The sequence below is a fragment of the Haliotis asinina genome, chromosome 16 (assembly GCF_037392515.1).
Source record: "Haliotis asinina isolate JCU_RB_2024 chromosome 16, JCU_Hal_asi_v2, whole genome shotgun sequence".
NCBI lineage: Eukaryota > Metazoa > Mollusca > Gastropoda > Lepetellida > Haliotidae > Haliotis > Haliotis asinina.
In genome coordinates, this window is record NC_090295.1 from 39944387 (window position 1) to 39961190 (window position 16804).

At 41.3% G+C, this 16804-nt stretch overlaps 1 protein-coding gene across 1 annotated transcript; it reads left to right on the plus strand.

The window, feature by feature from the left end:
* Nucleotides 1-3397: 3397 nt before the first annotated feature.
* On the plus strand, nt 3398-15543 carry LOC137267904 (endoglucanase E-4-like). The gene is made up of 12 exons (XM_067802346.1): nt 3398-3517; nt 5062-5249; nt 7137-7353; nt 8448-8621; nt 9415-9599; nt 9851-10013; nt 11594-11705; nt 12215-12365; nt 12675-12819; nt 13650-13815; nt 14996-15186; nt 15458-15543. The coding sequence occupies exons 1-12, from the start codon at nt 3472-3474 to the stop codon at nt 15517-15519; spliced, it is 1800 nt and encodes a 599-aa protein (XP_067658447.1). The 5' UTR covers nt 3398-3471; the 3' UTR covers nt 15520-15543.
* Nucleotides 15544-16804: the final 1261 nt, after the last annotated feature.

Here is a 16804-nt window from a genome sequence, read left to right on the forward strand (position 1 = left end):
GTATGAAGTACTTTAAGACGCTTTTTTTCCAGCACCAAACTTATTGTCGCGCTGGTTTCTCCATTTTCATCACTCTGAAGCACACGTAAAATCACCGTCGTTTCAGAGAATTCTCAACCACTGTAGAAGTTGTTCAGCTTGACCTGAGGTAGTCTACATATGCATGACCCGGGAGGTCAAATGGCACAAACGGCTGGTCCAGTTAACTTCATTAAATAGGGAAGCAGAGATTGATGTTGTTGCTGCGTTCTTGCGAAACATACATACCTGGATTCGTTACAGAACTTGTCCCGAAAAACATCTCTTCTGAAAACCCCTCCGAATTGTTTTCACAGTCATGAGCTATCTAGATTGGTAAAAAACGTAAAGTCAGTTACTTTCAGAATCCGATTCAGTGCTGCGGCTCGCTGCCTAAAATTCCAAATAGGAAACATTAAACCAAATTGTTTAACGAAAGTTAGAACATTGTTGACGATTTCTCGACACTGTGATGTTAAATGGCGACCTTGTCTCTGCTCTTCGGACATGTCGGCAATCACCTGACAAGGAGCGCACCCCTTCACAATAATAGACCCAACCAGTTGTGACACGGACACTCAAGGTATTAGTATTCACTTTATCAGGTCAAGCCAGGTCGCAGTTGTAACGTACCGATGAATTTCACTGTAAGCAAAAAAGTAAATCAAATAGTGTGAATTTTAGATAGCGAATCCTCTTAATTTTACCCTGACAACTGAACAATTAAATTCATTCGTTTGTATTACAAGGGGGTATGCACATGAAATGGCACACCGAGAACAAATAGCGTTGGTCTAAGTTAATGCTCATCGCGTACCGCGCGTTTTCTTAACTGTTCCATCTACCGAGCTTACCCCTGAGCATGTAATACAGGCCAATAAAAACGATTTGAATCCATATTTTGGTTTAAAGTAAAATTTATCGGTACGTTTCATCACTGCAAACAGACTATGACCCAGGTTCGATTCTCAACATGGGAACAATATGTGACCCCCATGTCTGGTGATACTGTAGAATATTGCTAAAAGCGGCGTAAAACCATACTCACTGACTCACATTGAGCTAAGGAGTCACGGTGTATTATGAATGTGCAGTCTCAAACTCGCGCAAATTGATTGGTATGCAGTGAATATGAAACGAAATACAGAGCAGCAATAACGATGTGTTAATTGTTGAAAGCAATCCAATCTGTTGACTCCGGAAATATAACAAACCATTCACACTGGTGCTCGATGATTCTGTCTCCGGAATTAACAATTTCTAAATCACTGACATGCATTCATGGAATGGTCTCTCTGATTCCTGCTTTCCTACAAGTTGACAATAAGTGAAACTGTCAATCATACACGTCATTATTAGGCAAGCTAAAGAAATAATAAGCAGATGAAGATAAAACACTTTATCATGCTGAAGAAACGGTTCTGGCAATGTAGAATACATGTACAATGAAATGGCGACTGTGATCAAAGTCAAAGTATTTTTGCACCAAGAAATGACGAAGTGTTCCGCAATGTCTGTAACAATATCCATGCCACAATGAATGTCAGACACAAGGAACCCATTTGAATATTCTTCGTCTGCAGGATGGACCAGGAATTTAGAACGTCTGTTAAACTCTGTCTTTTCTTCACCAGGCTGTCCGTGTGTGTTTCTGTGTTTCATATCCCCTTCTCACCCTAAAATTTCATTCCGAAATACCAACAAACGTTCCAACCTCGGTTGTCCGTGCACTGTAGTGCGGAAGGTCGCAGGTTCGATCCCCGACCGCGTCAAATCAAAAGACTTTACAATATAGTACCTATTCCGTGCCTGGCGCTCGGCATGGATGGGAACAAGAAGAACTGGTCGACTCGGGGCCAGAGTGTTAGAGTAGGGTATTCGTTCTAAGCTGTTGTGTGATATCTCATGGAGCTAGCACAATAAGACCACGCATCCACGTCGTCATTTGAGTGAAATATTCTTAAGTACCCCCTATGTCACATTTCCTCATCCCACCCTGATGTGAGAACCTTCATCCTTGCACACAGTTCAGCTAGACCTTTCGTCATATATGTTGATTGAAGAAAAGATATGGTTTCCGAATCAAAGCGACTGGGTGCACGCCATCTGTTGTCTCTTGCGCCTTTATTTTCTTCACATCTGCTTGATTTCCGTCAGGAGAAATCGTGACTGTTTCCCTTCCAGGATTCCATACTTCATCATGTAATAAATCTGACTATCAAGTAGCAAAGATATAAATATTACATCTAACGTATTTAAAATATCATTTCTCATGAATTACTAAATCTGATGTTCGTGTTCGATATTACGAGGGTGAGATAATACTGTTTCCTGCCGCAGGAAGAAGTCTGGCAACCTTGTTGCTTCTATCATATATGGCAACCTAGACTTCTTCCTGCGGCAGTAAACAGTATTATCTCACCCTCGTAATATCGAACACGATAGTGTGTCTTCACGGCTTGCATAACAATCTTCCACAGTTACATGATGTGCCAGTTTTATATAGGGTTAACCATATTTGTTTCTGTTTCGTATTTCCCACACGCCCTGACTTTACACATCATGATATAATGATAAACATTATATTTCTCACATTCTATCGACATTAATTAATAAAATATTGTTACCATTGCATACTGACAAACGACCCAGTCCATGCATTCTCTTCCCTCAGAGGTTACTTGTCATATTTTTCTACGAACCTCTGTTCTAATACGGCCATATTTCCCGGTTGTCATAAAATCCTCTAGTGGCAGAAGAAGCGCAACACGAATTGTCACCCTCTTTTTATCCAATCAGAACACGTGTTACATCGACTAACATCAAACTTGACTAATACAAGCACATATGGGGACACAAATATCCCTCATTTGCCGGGGACACGTGTTGATTTGACGCACCAGAATCAAATAGCTAGCCTGCTCGTCGTCAGCGAGGGCTGTGGAGACGCCATTGATCCGGCCATTACATGACTGAATTCTGTCTTCATGAAACATTTGTGCATCGCGTTGGGGAAGAGGTTCTAGTTCCCGAAGCATTTGGGAATCACCGATATCTTGCGAAGGATAACTTCTCAAACAATGTCGCTGATTGAACAACTAAATTTGATTGCAACCAATCACGATTCTGAATACTCGCAAAGGTAGTCTTAGAACAGAGTTTCGTAGCAAGATATACAAAATAACATCTGTAGGAAGAGAATGCTGTTCAGGTTGATCTTTGCTATATTTTCACAAATTCGTTTCCAAAGCGAAAATAAATCTCCGTCATAACTCAATTTAAAGGCTTTAAATAAGATACGTTATCTATTAAATGAAAAATAGAAGTTTCATGCATTTGAAAAAATCCATATATGGCAGGAGGTGAACACGCAAAGGTTCAAGAATGAGTTCGTTATCTGATAGGCTGCATGTGAATCTAACCACCAGCTGATCTCGAACTCAGACTTTATATATGATTTGGTGGTCTCTATCTAGTCAGTCCCGTCTCTTCAAGACAGGTGAGTTGGCCTTTCATGAATTTCGTAATGTAGGTAGGGGGAGTTATCTTTGCCTACATTTAACGAAAAACAAGATTTATGGATGGCAACTTCTTTATTGTGAACGGTTGACAAAGAGGCAAGCAAGCATAACGAAACGCCGTGTTGTTCACATCAGCGATTCTTGCTTATGTATTCTACTTCCAAATGTCCTTCAAAAATCTACCTCCAACGGCTAGGCGCGAAAACAGTTTTTACTGACTAGTTCTTCGTCAGATGATTTGATTTTGTGTGCGGTGTTGAAACATTCAAAATGATATGGTCAGTGATATAACAGAGACACAGTGTTTTGAATGTCTGCCCATATTCACAGTACAGTGGTATCAGGTACACTGCACGTGTCTTTACTGACAACTGTGTTGTGCCACCTCACCAGAGTGTCCAGACCGAGGGGACATCGTCACCTAAACTGCCAAAGAGAGTGTGCGTTCCTGTTTGGTGATAGCTAATAAAAGGTTTATACGATGTATACAGAGTGCCGTGGTTGTGTTGTAGATATGTACTGTTGCTCATTACAGTGACATACAGACTCCTGTACGTTTGGGAGATGTGTTCCATCCGGAATTATCCTTCACACTCTCTGAAGCACCTAATCGCAAGCGTACAAAGTGAGCGATCTAACAAAAGGGTATAAAAAATCAGTACTTTACCAAGAAAGTGTAAAAATCCAATTACAACATATGTTTGCCTTCTTTCTAAATGACTTTACAGTTTTGATCAATCCATTTTCAAGCGTGCACATTTAATAGTCTTCTTCATACGACTGTTTGTCCCAATGGGAGCAAGATAAGATACCCTCTCAGGCAATAATACTGGCTCTTATACTGCGCTATATTCACGCCATGGTGGTGTGTTCAAAGCGTCGGTGGGCGAGCTGTAGGTCCGCTGTAAATTTTGCTGTTGTTGCAAGTTTTAACAATATTCCAGCATAGTATCCTTCAGGGACCACATTGTACAAAATGTGTACGCGCCTAGCCGTTAATGGTAGATCTTTGAAGGGCATTTGAGCAGCTGAGGATTCGAACCAGGTCTATGACGTGATGAGAGAACGTGTTGCCCAGTAAACCACTGCTACCAACCATATGTTATAGGACAAGTCGCAGTTTAATGTGCATTAGGCCAGCATCTGTTAATCATTAACTTTTCGTTTTCACTCACGTTGACTTGCACCAATTGTTGGGTTAACACCTACATTTAACTTACCCTTGCGCGTGTTTGTGACAGGTGCATTAACAGATGTTAACCTTTTGTGGCACGAGTTGCATCATTTTAATCAAATTCTATAAGCAGGAGAAATAATTCTATGGATGACCTATTCAATGCAATCAAAATCGTGAGCCCCAGGTTTGGACTTACCGAGTTTTTCATCCATCACGATGAACGAATTACAGTTACTGGATGTGTCAACTGCTGCAGAACTAACACTGTTGGAGGATGGAGAATATTTACTTCAATAACTTAGCACATGACTGACATTTCTACGGCTTGATGTCTTTCGTCACCAGGAACCATGTTACCGCTAATCCTTCTGCTTGTCACTTCCGGTGCAACCGGAAAGGACATGACGACTAAGATGGAGCTGATGCAACACTGGGACAACAACTTCGAGGGCAAGTTCTGCTTCAAACTAACGGCCGCCACGATGGGCTGGGAGATGGACATCACCTTCAGTGCACCAGTGCAAGGCATCCAGGTTGATCCATATGCTTGTTTTAGGAAGTCTTTACACTCCGGTCCTAAAACCATATAATCGCTTTAGAAAGATTGTACTGTAAGGTTCTAGCTACAGTCAGCTCTTCAGCATAGACCTTAAGTCGAAGTAACGCTTGACATTTCAAGGATTCGACCAATTATCCTCCACGGTGTGAGTGCGTTTTATGCCACCTAAGCAATATTCCAGCTATATGGAGGCGGTTTGTAGATAACAGAGTCTGGACCAGATAATCCAGTGATCAACTGCATGAGCATCGATCTGATGACAGATGACATGTGTCAACTCAGCAAGCCTGACGACAGGATCCTTTTAGTCGCCAAGCATTTGTCGCCTTTTGTGGCAAGCATGGAAGAAGGCCTATTCTACCCCGGAACTTCAAGGGCACACGGTGACATGATATGCTACCTCGCAAAAGAAAGTTATCACTAACTTCACTTGACCCAAACAATAGAAACAAGGCCCTATATGAGATAGCTTATTTTACAAACAGGAATCATTTTCCAGAAACATAAACATGCACTGTAATGTTGGTCTTGCATTTGTCGTAGTTGAAAAAGTACATAAAGAGCCAGGAGTCAAGGGGACACGTAATCAGTTGCGAGTCTGACCACCTTGGGCGTCCATACACACAGGCACACATCTTCTCACTGACGTGGTCAGTCAACAGAAATCATGTTCCATAAATCCAAGTGAGTCAGCTTAAGTTCCTGTTTGCTGGAGGCGGCAGACACTGTCACTGTTGAAGATTGAGATGACCCCAGGGATGGTCAATGGGGTTCATGTCTGGAGAACGCGCTGTCCAAGGCAATACATTGAATTTAATGTATTGTATTCTCTAAAAATTCTAGTAGACCTTGCGTTGCGGTACTGCAAAATGATTCCTCTTGGTTGTTGCCGAAAAATGGCAGCATAAAAGGTCTTAATACTTCATCCCGGTATCGCTGGGTTTCTCTGATGATGACCTGTCTTGTAGATCTCTGGCTACTAATGTCACCCCATACCATGACGCCTTCTCTACCGAGAGGCTGAGATTCTTGAAAGCAGCAGTCGCTCTCCTCAACGTCGAAAAACTGATTTCTGACCGCCTTTCCTTTGTAAAGAACACTCTCTCCGAGTCACGTCGCTGCAGTTTGCGTTGACGTTGTAGACGGGCCATGGCCATTGCTGCCGTTGTGAAGCATTAGTATTGGCCATAACGATCACCCTGGTAACAACATGCATCCTCTGTCCAACATTGGGTATTTATGCCACAAATAATGCACCTGCGTTTGGACCAATGTCCCGCAATTCCGGTTTTTACGTTTTGAAAAATGCACGATTCGTTTTCAAACAACTGCGTTGTTATTGGGAACATGTTGCTTTTTGGATTCCGCTTGGGTTCAAACCTGTACCAGCATTTTTGCTTTTATACTTTTTTACTTAAGAAGTGATAACTTTCTTTGCCAGGTATCATAGTTACTACTGCTTTCGGACGAACTCTGTGTTTTGTTTCTTACTATTCCCACATCATATCTCAACAGGTCATTCATCACACAAATATTTTTATTAATAAAGTGCATTATCACATAGATGATAAAATAATTATCCCATTGAGGTTTCTGGCCCTGGGGGTGAGGTGATATGGGGTTTAACATCGTACGTAAATGCATTTCGGTCATATGACGACGTGCGTGTGTATGTGTGGCTGCTTTTACTAGTCTAGACTTAAGCTGGCTCATAGTGCCAGTTCACTGAGATACCAAACCGCAGGTACGCATGAACACCCCACTCAGACGCATTTAACTGACTCCCACTAGCCCTTGTTGAATTCGGAGCGCCAGGCCCTGAGGCTGGAATTTTGAACGGTATCCTGTTCTCTACACACAGCAATGGGACGGAGATTTCATTCACGGGTCCAGTTCTGGCTGCTCCAGCAAATACTCCATGGTCAACAAGGGGTCAAAGGGCATCTACGCTGCCGGGGATTCTTTATGCGTGCGCATGATGGGCAAGGTTTGTAGTGGCGGTGCCCCAACCGCAACTGCTGTGTTGAAGGATCTCTCAGATGACCACCAGACCCTACCCAAAATCCCCCACGTTTCAGGTTGGTTCCGCTCAGCTCATGTTTCTTATTGGCTGGTTGGTTTGTTTTCAGATACTTATTAAATGTATTTTTGACGGTTGGGTGGATCGTTATAATACCATAGGGCAGGATGCACTTGGTAACAGCATTCTAATGAACATCTAGCAGAGACATCTTATGATCCTGTAAATAGTTTAATCGATTTATTCTAAATGAGCCTCGGTGATTCTTCTTTGTTCGGTCTGAACGTATCGATGCCGTAGGAGGCAGTGATAACCCGAGACCAGGCGCCAGTTCAACAAATAAGGCTGCATAAAGAACATGAAAAGTGACGAGGACGGTAGGACTTAAAAAAATTGATAGGAAAAGAGTGACGCGGGAGGAACACATTCTTATTTTTTTCTCTCAGAAATACAACTTGGGAAGTGCACAACGTGTTAGTGAGTTGTAGATTCAGTCACACTCGTTCTTATAGACACATCATTCTTATATTGATAAGTGTGACGCGGCCAAGTCTAAATTGTTTTCTTTTAAATGGCAATACAAAAGTGACGCGTCGATGCCCGAGAAATATTTCACTTTTTTATTTAGCCCAAGCCATTCCTTGGAGTGAGAGGGTTGGGGGAATGAGTGAGTAATTGAGTTGCTGGGTGATCGATCGACCGACTGCCTGATTGATTACGTTTTAACGCAGTTTAGAGTAGCATTTTAACTGAATCACGTGGATATATTAAATTGATATTAGCTGAAAAAATCTACCCCGAAGTTCATTTCAACAAAACAGTGACATTCATCTTCTAAATTTGCTTTGCATACAGGACAAATTCTTAGAGACACATTAATATATTGCCTCCTTCCTACGTTATTCTGTAACTATAAGACACCAGATCTGAATCTGATGCTTTTTGGAATTTATGTTCCAAATTGGAGGACAAATACCCCTCTGGCTGAAGAAGACTGTTATATCCTGTGGACTGTTTTCAAAAATAGATTCCAGTTAATATTTGAACCCAAGTCCTCTACTCTCACGTATGGTCATGGACTGCTATCAGTACAAAAGCCTCGAAACTGGGCCTCTGTATTTACCCTTCACTGTGATATCGTGCTGTTCGCAGGTGCTGAGCACACTAAGTACAACTACGCCGAAGTGTTGATGAAATCCATCCTGTTCTACGAAGCGCAACGATCTGGTAAACTTCCGGCAAATAACCGCATCCCGTGGAGAGATGACTCCGCCCTGGGTGACAAGGGTCAGAATGGGGAGGACCTGACTGGAGGGTGGTATGACGGTGAGTGTCTGATTTAGTCCGTATGTGATGACCGTAGACCTACGTTGCACTATTCCGTAATCCAATGTACAACAGATAATAAAGGAAACATGCCTTGCAAATCCTCGGACGAAGGCGCTATAGGGATCAACTGAGAGAGTCAAGGCGTAAATATAACGAAGTTCAAAGCTCCACTAATTTTCTAATAACCTTAGTTCTTATTTCTACGCATTTTGATCAAACACATATTAAGTGTTCATTAGAACGGATGTGACGATATTTAATGCTGTGCGATCGGTTCAAAACTGAATCAGCAACAGTTTAACTTCTGGAAGTTGCATAAAAAGGCTGGTGTGGTTAAAAGGAACAGAAACTGCAATTGATGCCACGTTTCGGTGCTGCAACTAACTCAAGTATCAAGTAAGTGATGCACAACATTATATCCAAAGAGAATATGAAAATAATGGATATTTGAGTTTATACCTTTGAAGAGGTTGATGACATTACTGATGAACAAAGGGTAGAGAATGGGTTGCGATCATTGGTCATTCAATTCTTCATGACCGTCATTGTGCTCGCAGCTGGAGACAACGTTCAACTTTCCGATGGGCGTGGAGTAGGAATTTGAACTAAAACATACAGAAAGGCCGTAACAAAAAACAGGTTGTTACATACGTGTTTGTTGCAAGCGGGGTTTACGGTGTCTAATGCTGCACACGCTACTCAGCTGCTGACAAGTTCACAGGAAACCTGCCCCTTGCTGAAACACATCTTCTTATTGTAAGGACATTGATATAATGTTTTTTGTTCACAGCTGGAGATAACGTCAAGTTCAACTTCCCGATGGCGTGGAGTACCACGGTCTTGGCGTGGGGTCTGCTTATGTGGAAGGACGCTTACGTTAAGTCTGGTCAGCTTGACGTCATGTACCAGAGCATCAAGTGGCCACTGGACTACTTCATCAAGTGCCACACCAAGGCTAACGAGCTGTATGTTCAGGTGAGTCCAGAAGATCCACGACCTCCATCGTAACCCTTTCGTATAATTCGTACGTAATGAGGCAGCGTGTGGTATTGTCTATTTAGGTACTCGTGACGTAAACATTGTGTGACATGAGTACGAATATAATATCCTCTCTATATGCATTCGTTATTATACTAGTAATATTTATCCCTATAGGCAAATTTGCAGAAATGTGAAACCTTTATGTAGCATGCTGTTTACATTTGCTGTGACGTCACTTCCCCTAGGTGGGCGATGGCGGTGTTGACCACGGCTCTTGGACCAGCCCAGAGCGCATGACCGGAAAGAGACCCTCCTTCAAAATCGATGCTTCTAATCCGGGATCTGATGTTGCCATGGAAACTGCTGCTGCCATGGCTGCTGGTTCCATTGTTTTCAAGGAAAAAGGAGGTTGGGACACATGAAACATTCCATTTATGGTTCTTGTTTGTTTGGTTTTGTTTAACCAGCTAGTGAAGTAGATGCATAAGGTTCCATTGACGAGGGCGAAGGTCATACAATTTCAAATAGAACCACACAAATCTAAGTTCCGGCCATTAAAGAACGGCACAGTATTATTGTAACCGGGATGTGAATGGCTGTAGTGACGACCAGACACTGATTACGGGTTGTGGGATCTATATCTTTATTGACAGACACCCTGAAACACATGTTTGGAGAATAAGTACCAAATTCAAGATAAACATATAAATATAAATAATTATATACAATCATTCTATCTCGCATATCATTTCTAACATATAAGAGATAAATCTAATATGAAAACACTACGAACAGACGCACATTCAGTAATGCGGTAATAGTTATATTGCCATTAACACGATGACTGAATCGCCAAGAACGATAACTCCTCGGCACTATAAAAACGTTTCAAATACGTCGTACCAACGTACACACAGATGTAGTGAACTGGTTAAGCACATTAGCCCAAATCTATCAGCTATGTGATGAACATAGATACTTCATACATATGACACAATAATATTATTCATACCCTGTGCGTGACACTGGGGTGTAGGAAAGCCACGTCTCCCAAGATGAATAGACGGCTGCTACAAGGACAAGCAAACCAAAGTCTCAATATTCTAAATATGTATATATACAAAATACACGGCCGGCCAGAGTGTGAGAATAATAACATGAATATACGTGGGGAATCTACACAGACTATGTGAATTCATCATTTGCATGGAATTTACAACTTTAGTGCACTTTCAGTTAAATCACTGAACTACGGCATACAGAATAACCGATGCATAAATGATTCGGTGCAATATCAACAAATACACAAATGTACATTTCAACACATCTATAAGCATTGACCTTATTTGTAAATAATACTGCATGGTAGTCTACTTACAAGAATTGCCTGTGCATAATATTTACAATTGCACCAATGTACTTTAACTAATTTTATTACCATCAAGAACATATAACTGATACTAATAACATTGTTATTTGGTGCAACACATATATACAATACTTGAAACATTGTTCCTACCTTAGATCTGAGATATTGTTGTGCCTGTTGCTCTGAAAATGCGGTCGAACTGAAGTGACGTGTAATGGCTGACATGCAAGTAGTATTTTTGTGTTTTAAAAGAACCAATCGACACAAGGGTCAAACAAAATCAAAGGGCACAACACAAGCGATGACACAATCTCTTGACACCCCTTATACCTGCAATGGACTCGGCAAGATCTAAAAATAACCATAGTCTAGCACTTAAAAAGGATACTACTTGAGTTAAAACTATAGACAATGACAACTTCAAATGAACGAAATCTTACATGACTTCATACCTGCCACACACTTCCCCTGGCCAACAAATGATGTCCCCATCATTATTATTTACCAGTGACAACATCCAGAATAGCCTCAGTTAACTTCTCTGGCTGGTGAGCAAACATTTCAATATGGTGTTGCTACACAGATGGTTTTCCATAAAGTGGATCTTTCTGTTTTCCAGACACTGCGTATGCAAACACTCTCTTGACCCATGCCAAACAGCTGTTTGAGTTTGCAAAAGCACATCCTGGTAGATACAGCGACAGTGTCAACGCCGCAGCTGCATATTACAAGTAAGCGACATCGTCATCAAAGTCCCATACGTGAAAGAGGTATCCTTTCATGGGTTTCATATAATGGGACATGTTATTTGTGGTTTAGGGACGGGGTTTGGCATGAGAGAAAACCAGGAATGGAGTAATACTGGTGAGATCGTGTGCATTTGGGGACAGATGAGCATGTGATAACACAATTCAAGTATAATAAAAAAGCACATAGGTAAATTACCTTTAGGGTGGTAGAGATGGTGGTGGTGGGTCCAGGCCAACTCTACACCCTTCTCGTCCCGTCATCAGTTTGTACATTGGAGTCAGCAGAAAACAAAGGATCCCTTGTACTGACGCGTTATCCAAAAAAGAGATCCAGCATCACGTTGTGGCTATATTATGGTCACAGAAGATCAGGTGGTCAGCTTCATCACTCATGAGCGTGTCAAGAAATGCTCATGCGCTGGTTTGTCTGGTCCAAAGTCGATTATTAACAAACTTTCAAGGTTTAAACAACACATTGTCTCACACATCAGGTCCCAGGACGACGAGGATGAGTTCAGCTGGGGAGGGATGTGGCTGTACAAGGCTACGGGAGATAAGAAGTACCTTGCTTTCGCCGAACAGCATTTCGTGAACAAAACAGCCTGGGGATTCTCCTGGGATGAGAAGATTGGCGGTGCCAATGTAAGTGGGATGCGTCTTAAGACGAAATTGCGTAGAATTTGATTTGATTTACAGCTAGGTTGTTCGACAGTGTGCTAAAGATCATAGAAACGTTATTTGATTTCTTTAAATATCTTCAAAACCTGAATATGTGCGCTTTTACATTTGACAGTGCAACCTATGGTGTGTATATAGTGTAATTCCATAATATTTACTGCATTTAAGTGAGTTGCAGTTCCAACAAACTATTGTCAGTATCACAGTACATAGAAGCGATTTCATAATTCAAAGAGATGTTACATTTTTTAACCTCCTTCTGTATATTTCCAGCTTCTCATGTACATTGAGACAAAGAAGGACATCTACAAGAAGACAATTGTGGGCACATTCAAGGATTGGTTCCCCGGTGGTAGCATCTCCTACTCCCCCAAATGTCTGGCCTTCAGATTAGAGTGGGGCGCTCTCAGATACGCCGGTATGTGTGAACACCTCTTCCGTAATCTCATGAGCGAGGGAGTGGTATATTCCATCTTTATAACGATGGTCCGTACATAGTCATGTCTTTACATGGCAGTCCAGTGATTGACATTATAAGCATCGATCTCCGTAGGGTAGTCTCCCGAGAAGTGTGTGAATGGATGAGTTTGTGAGTACGTGAGTGAATGAGTTATTTCTATTTCTATTTTAATTTCTGTTGTGTGACGGCATGTACACAAAGTGTGAAGAAATAACATGAGCACTGCAGGTATATTTTGTTTTTAGAACAAAACATCTATGTGAAAGCAGTTTTATAAATTGTCCAGTCCAGTGACTGACATCATGAGCATCGATCTACGAAATAGGCACAGGATAACATGTATCAACTACTCATCCAGTCCGGAACCTGCCAGGCAGACCTGCAATTTGTTTTGCAGCTCTTTAGCAATGGATTGCCCGTAACAAAGAAATCGTTGCGATATTCAAACCATATAATGAGAATTGCAATCTTTTTATTGGTGACATTAGGGACTGTTACCATTGACAACCAAACTGTTATCTTGCATCACGATTTATAACTTAAAGGCAACTGTTAGGACAACACTAGTTAAGTAGTTGTCAGCTAAGTATCAGACTGAGTTAATTGTCAAAAATTAAAGTGCTTGGATGTCGTTGTATAAAGCCATATTAGCACTGTGATGACAGTAACAAAATTCACAGTCGTAGCGCCACTGCTGCTTTGTACAACGGCTTCCAGCTGTCCTTCCTGGAACTTAACGTACGTTCCGAGTCTTTGCTGCTTACACGATTGTTATCTTTTCCTCTCAGCGAACACAGCTCTTCTGGCTCTTGTCGCTGCTGACGCTGGTATCGACCCTGTCAACAACCGGAAGTGGGCCTTGTCTCAGATCAACTACGCCCTAGGTGACGCCGGGCGCAGCTTCGTCATCGGCTTCGGCACCAACCCACCACAACGTCCTCACCACAGAGCCGCGTAAGTAATATACTCTCCCCCAAAGGAAATACATAGGTGTTTTTAATATCTGACGTATCGCCTACATACACAGTATGTCTAGATTACACACTACTTTGAGACACCGTAAATATACAGAACACAACTGCGACTGTTTTTCGTTTATTCTGTGCAGTGATGGCTAAACTGATAAGTATGCACAATGCTTTACATTTAAAAAAGAAATGTACAGGTGTATTTCGAAGAAAATATTCTGCGTACTCTAAAGTGAGATAACACGTGTTATTTTGGATCAGTTGTCGTAGTACAGTTTTACAAAAATCAAATGTCTGTTAACATCTTAAGCCTATAAACCGTTCCATCCCCATATCATGACACTTTCACCCACATATCGGTCAACCTATTGTTACGATGTCAATATACAAGTACTGTTCCATCACGACAGTGAAGCTGAAAGCGCGATTGGTCACTGAACCATACCCAGAGAACATGTATATATGGATGCCAAGTCCTTTAATATTAGAGAACGGCGCTTCGATACAGGTTCTTGTATCGCTTTCAAGTGTGAATGAAACTATACACGTAGCCAGTTTGGTCGAAAGTCATTCCACCACTGTCTTCTGGCTCGATGTCCATCTTCTCATAAATGATTACGAATGATTTGCTTCAAGACTCCCTTTAAACCAGGCACTTTCATTCAACTAAAAGTGCTATTGACCGTCTTTAAGGGATACGACAATAAATAGGCATTGCACCTGCTCTCAATTTCACAGAACTGCAAACAAAACAGCTTGATACTGTCGAAATTAAAACTGTCAAACACAACTGAAAATTATTTAAAAATTCCATACATCAACGTCACCCATGCGTTTCTATTTTTGGAGAGTATATCCACAAATATCCAACTTCCGGTGGATTTCTAGATTACATACTATTAAGACATATCGTTAAATATACTGGACAAAATATCACAGATATTTTCGGATATAATTTTGTAGTTAAGACAAGGTAGACAATTTTGGGAAAAAATCCTTACAATTATTCATAGTGCCTTGCATTTCATTACAGTGAGGTTGATCCTTCTTTCGATACAGACCAAACTGCTACCGTTAAAGATAACTCAAAATATAGAAAATCCAATTCTTTGAAATATGTTCAACTCAAAGCGGCCTTAAACCCAACTTACTCACTCACTCCCCAGGTCGTGTCCTATGCTGCCCGCCCCGTGTGGTTGGGATCAACAGCAGATGAAGGTTCCCGACCCCCATACGCTGTACGGCGCCATGGTGGGCGGTCCTGGCAAAGACGACAGCTACACCGACGACAGAACCGACTACGTCAAGAACGAGGTGGCTTGCGACTACAACGCAGGATTCCAATCTGCTGTTGCAGGTGAGGATACCATGAAACAAGAGCCATTCTGACTCGTGAACATGACGATACTAGCTGAAGATACACGCATTTCACCATGTATGTCACACTGCTACCCTATATGTTTGGGTTGTCTCCTCCAAACTTTGTGTCCCACGAAGTGTCCTTTTTGAATAGAGTTTGTGTATCGTGATGTATCCCCCTGGATGTTTACGTAATTTGCCCTTAAAGAATTCCGGGTTTGAACCTTTATAATACTTCGGCTGTTCCTTACTTATTTCATCTATTGCAGGTCTGCTTCATCTGGCTATTGGCAACCACTTGCCGTCTTCTTACAAGGATGTGTGCCCGTAGTAATAAATGTGTATAGTTTACAAAGCCTGTTCTTGTGTTTCTGTATGCTTCGTACTGACAAATATTGCATGGTATAAATTTGGTCTTTCAAAAGGCTATCAGCTTGAGTATATTGACGGTATTTAATGAATTCGTATCAGAAACCAAGAGAGAGGATGGCGTTTAAACTAAAAGCGAAATAAACTTTGCACATCTACATAGATAAGTAACCTCTGGTAAAGTCAGAGTCGACTCTGACTAAATCATGACTATGTGTCTATGAACCTCTCTCAAATGGTGATGACACCAGGTATTCCCGAAAAGGTCAGCATATTCTGTCCCATCAGTGGCGCTCGCCCTAGACGCATGCAAAGGCTATTCAATCGTTCACGTCAAAATCGGGAATGAAGGTATGTTGTTGACGGCCCAAGGGTTTGAAATAGATGCAAAACATCAGCATACCTCACTAATTTTAGAACAACCCCACACAACAGACCACAACACTAAAGTCATAAAAGTGCTCCTATATTTTGTCATCACATAACACCATAAGAATATCCTGCCAGATTGTCTATGGTAAACTATGCCAATAATACCTCATTTTACGTACTTATATCTTGCTTCACACGGGAAGCTAAAAATCCGTAAACGAATGCTCATAAATTCGTATAAATGAATTAGTATATACTCAAATTCAAACCAAATCGATTAAATAAACGTTGCCAATATTCGTGATCAGGATTAAACTCACTCAAATAATTCATCCATTCGTTCAGTTCACCATACCATTCTTTGTCTCTGTCGAGTGAGTGAGTATAGCGTTACATCCCTACTTAGCAATATTCCAGCAATACTGCATTCATGTGGGGAATCGAACCCGTGTTTCCGTTTTTCGCTCTAACTAAAAAAAAGGGGGAAATTGAAATCCCCAATAAGCGCAGTATGGAATAGTGAAACAAGTGCACGTGCGGTGTGTGATGAACATTAGCTTAGATCGAGCCAACTAGTTCTCGGCATTTCATTTAGTGTGCATACCCCCTTGTAATGCAAACAAATAATAGCAATTTGAAATGATGATTAACTACCTCTATCCTATGTTGAATAAGTTTCTGAGATTTGATTGCTCAATTGGCTAGATAAAATTATGAGGAATCTTATATTCGCTTTATTCGAATTAACTTTTTTTATTGAAATTAAAATTCATCCGTACGTTTTCACTGTAAACAGACTATAGGCTACCAACTTGTTCGGCTGAGCCGTAAGGAGAAATAAGTTCATTTGACGGACTGTGATCACATTGAACTTG

What these genes read in the sequence shown, in the direction of transcription:
- LOC137267904 (XM_067802346.1), top strand. Translation starts at nt 3,472, where the DNA reads ATGATTTGGTGGTCTCTATCTAGTCAGTCCCGTCTCTTCAAGACAG. An exon ending in CAAAATCCCCCACGTTTCAG is followed by an intron (nt 7,354 to 8,447) that starts GTTGGTTCCGCT and finishes TGCTGTTCGCAG; the next exon opens with GTGCTGAGCACACTAAGTAC. An exon ending in GGGCGCTCTCAGATACGCCG is followed by an intron (nt 12,820 to 13,649) that starts GTATGTGTGAAC and finishes TTTTCCTCTCAG; the next exon opens with CGAACACAGCTCTTCTGGCT.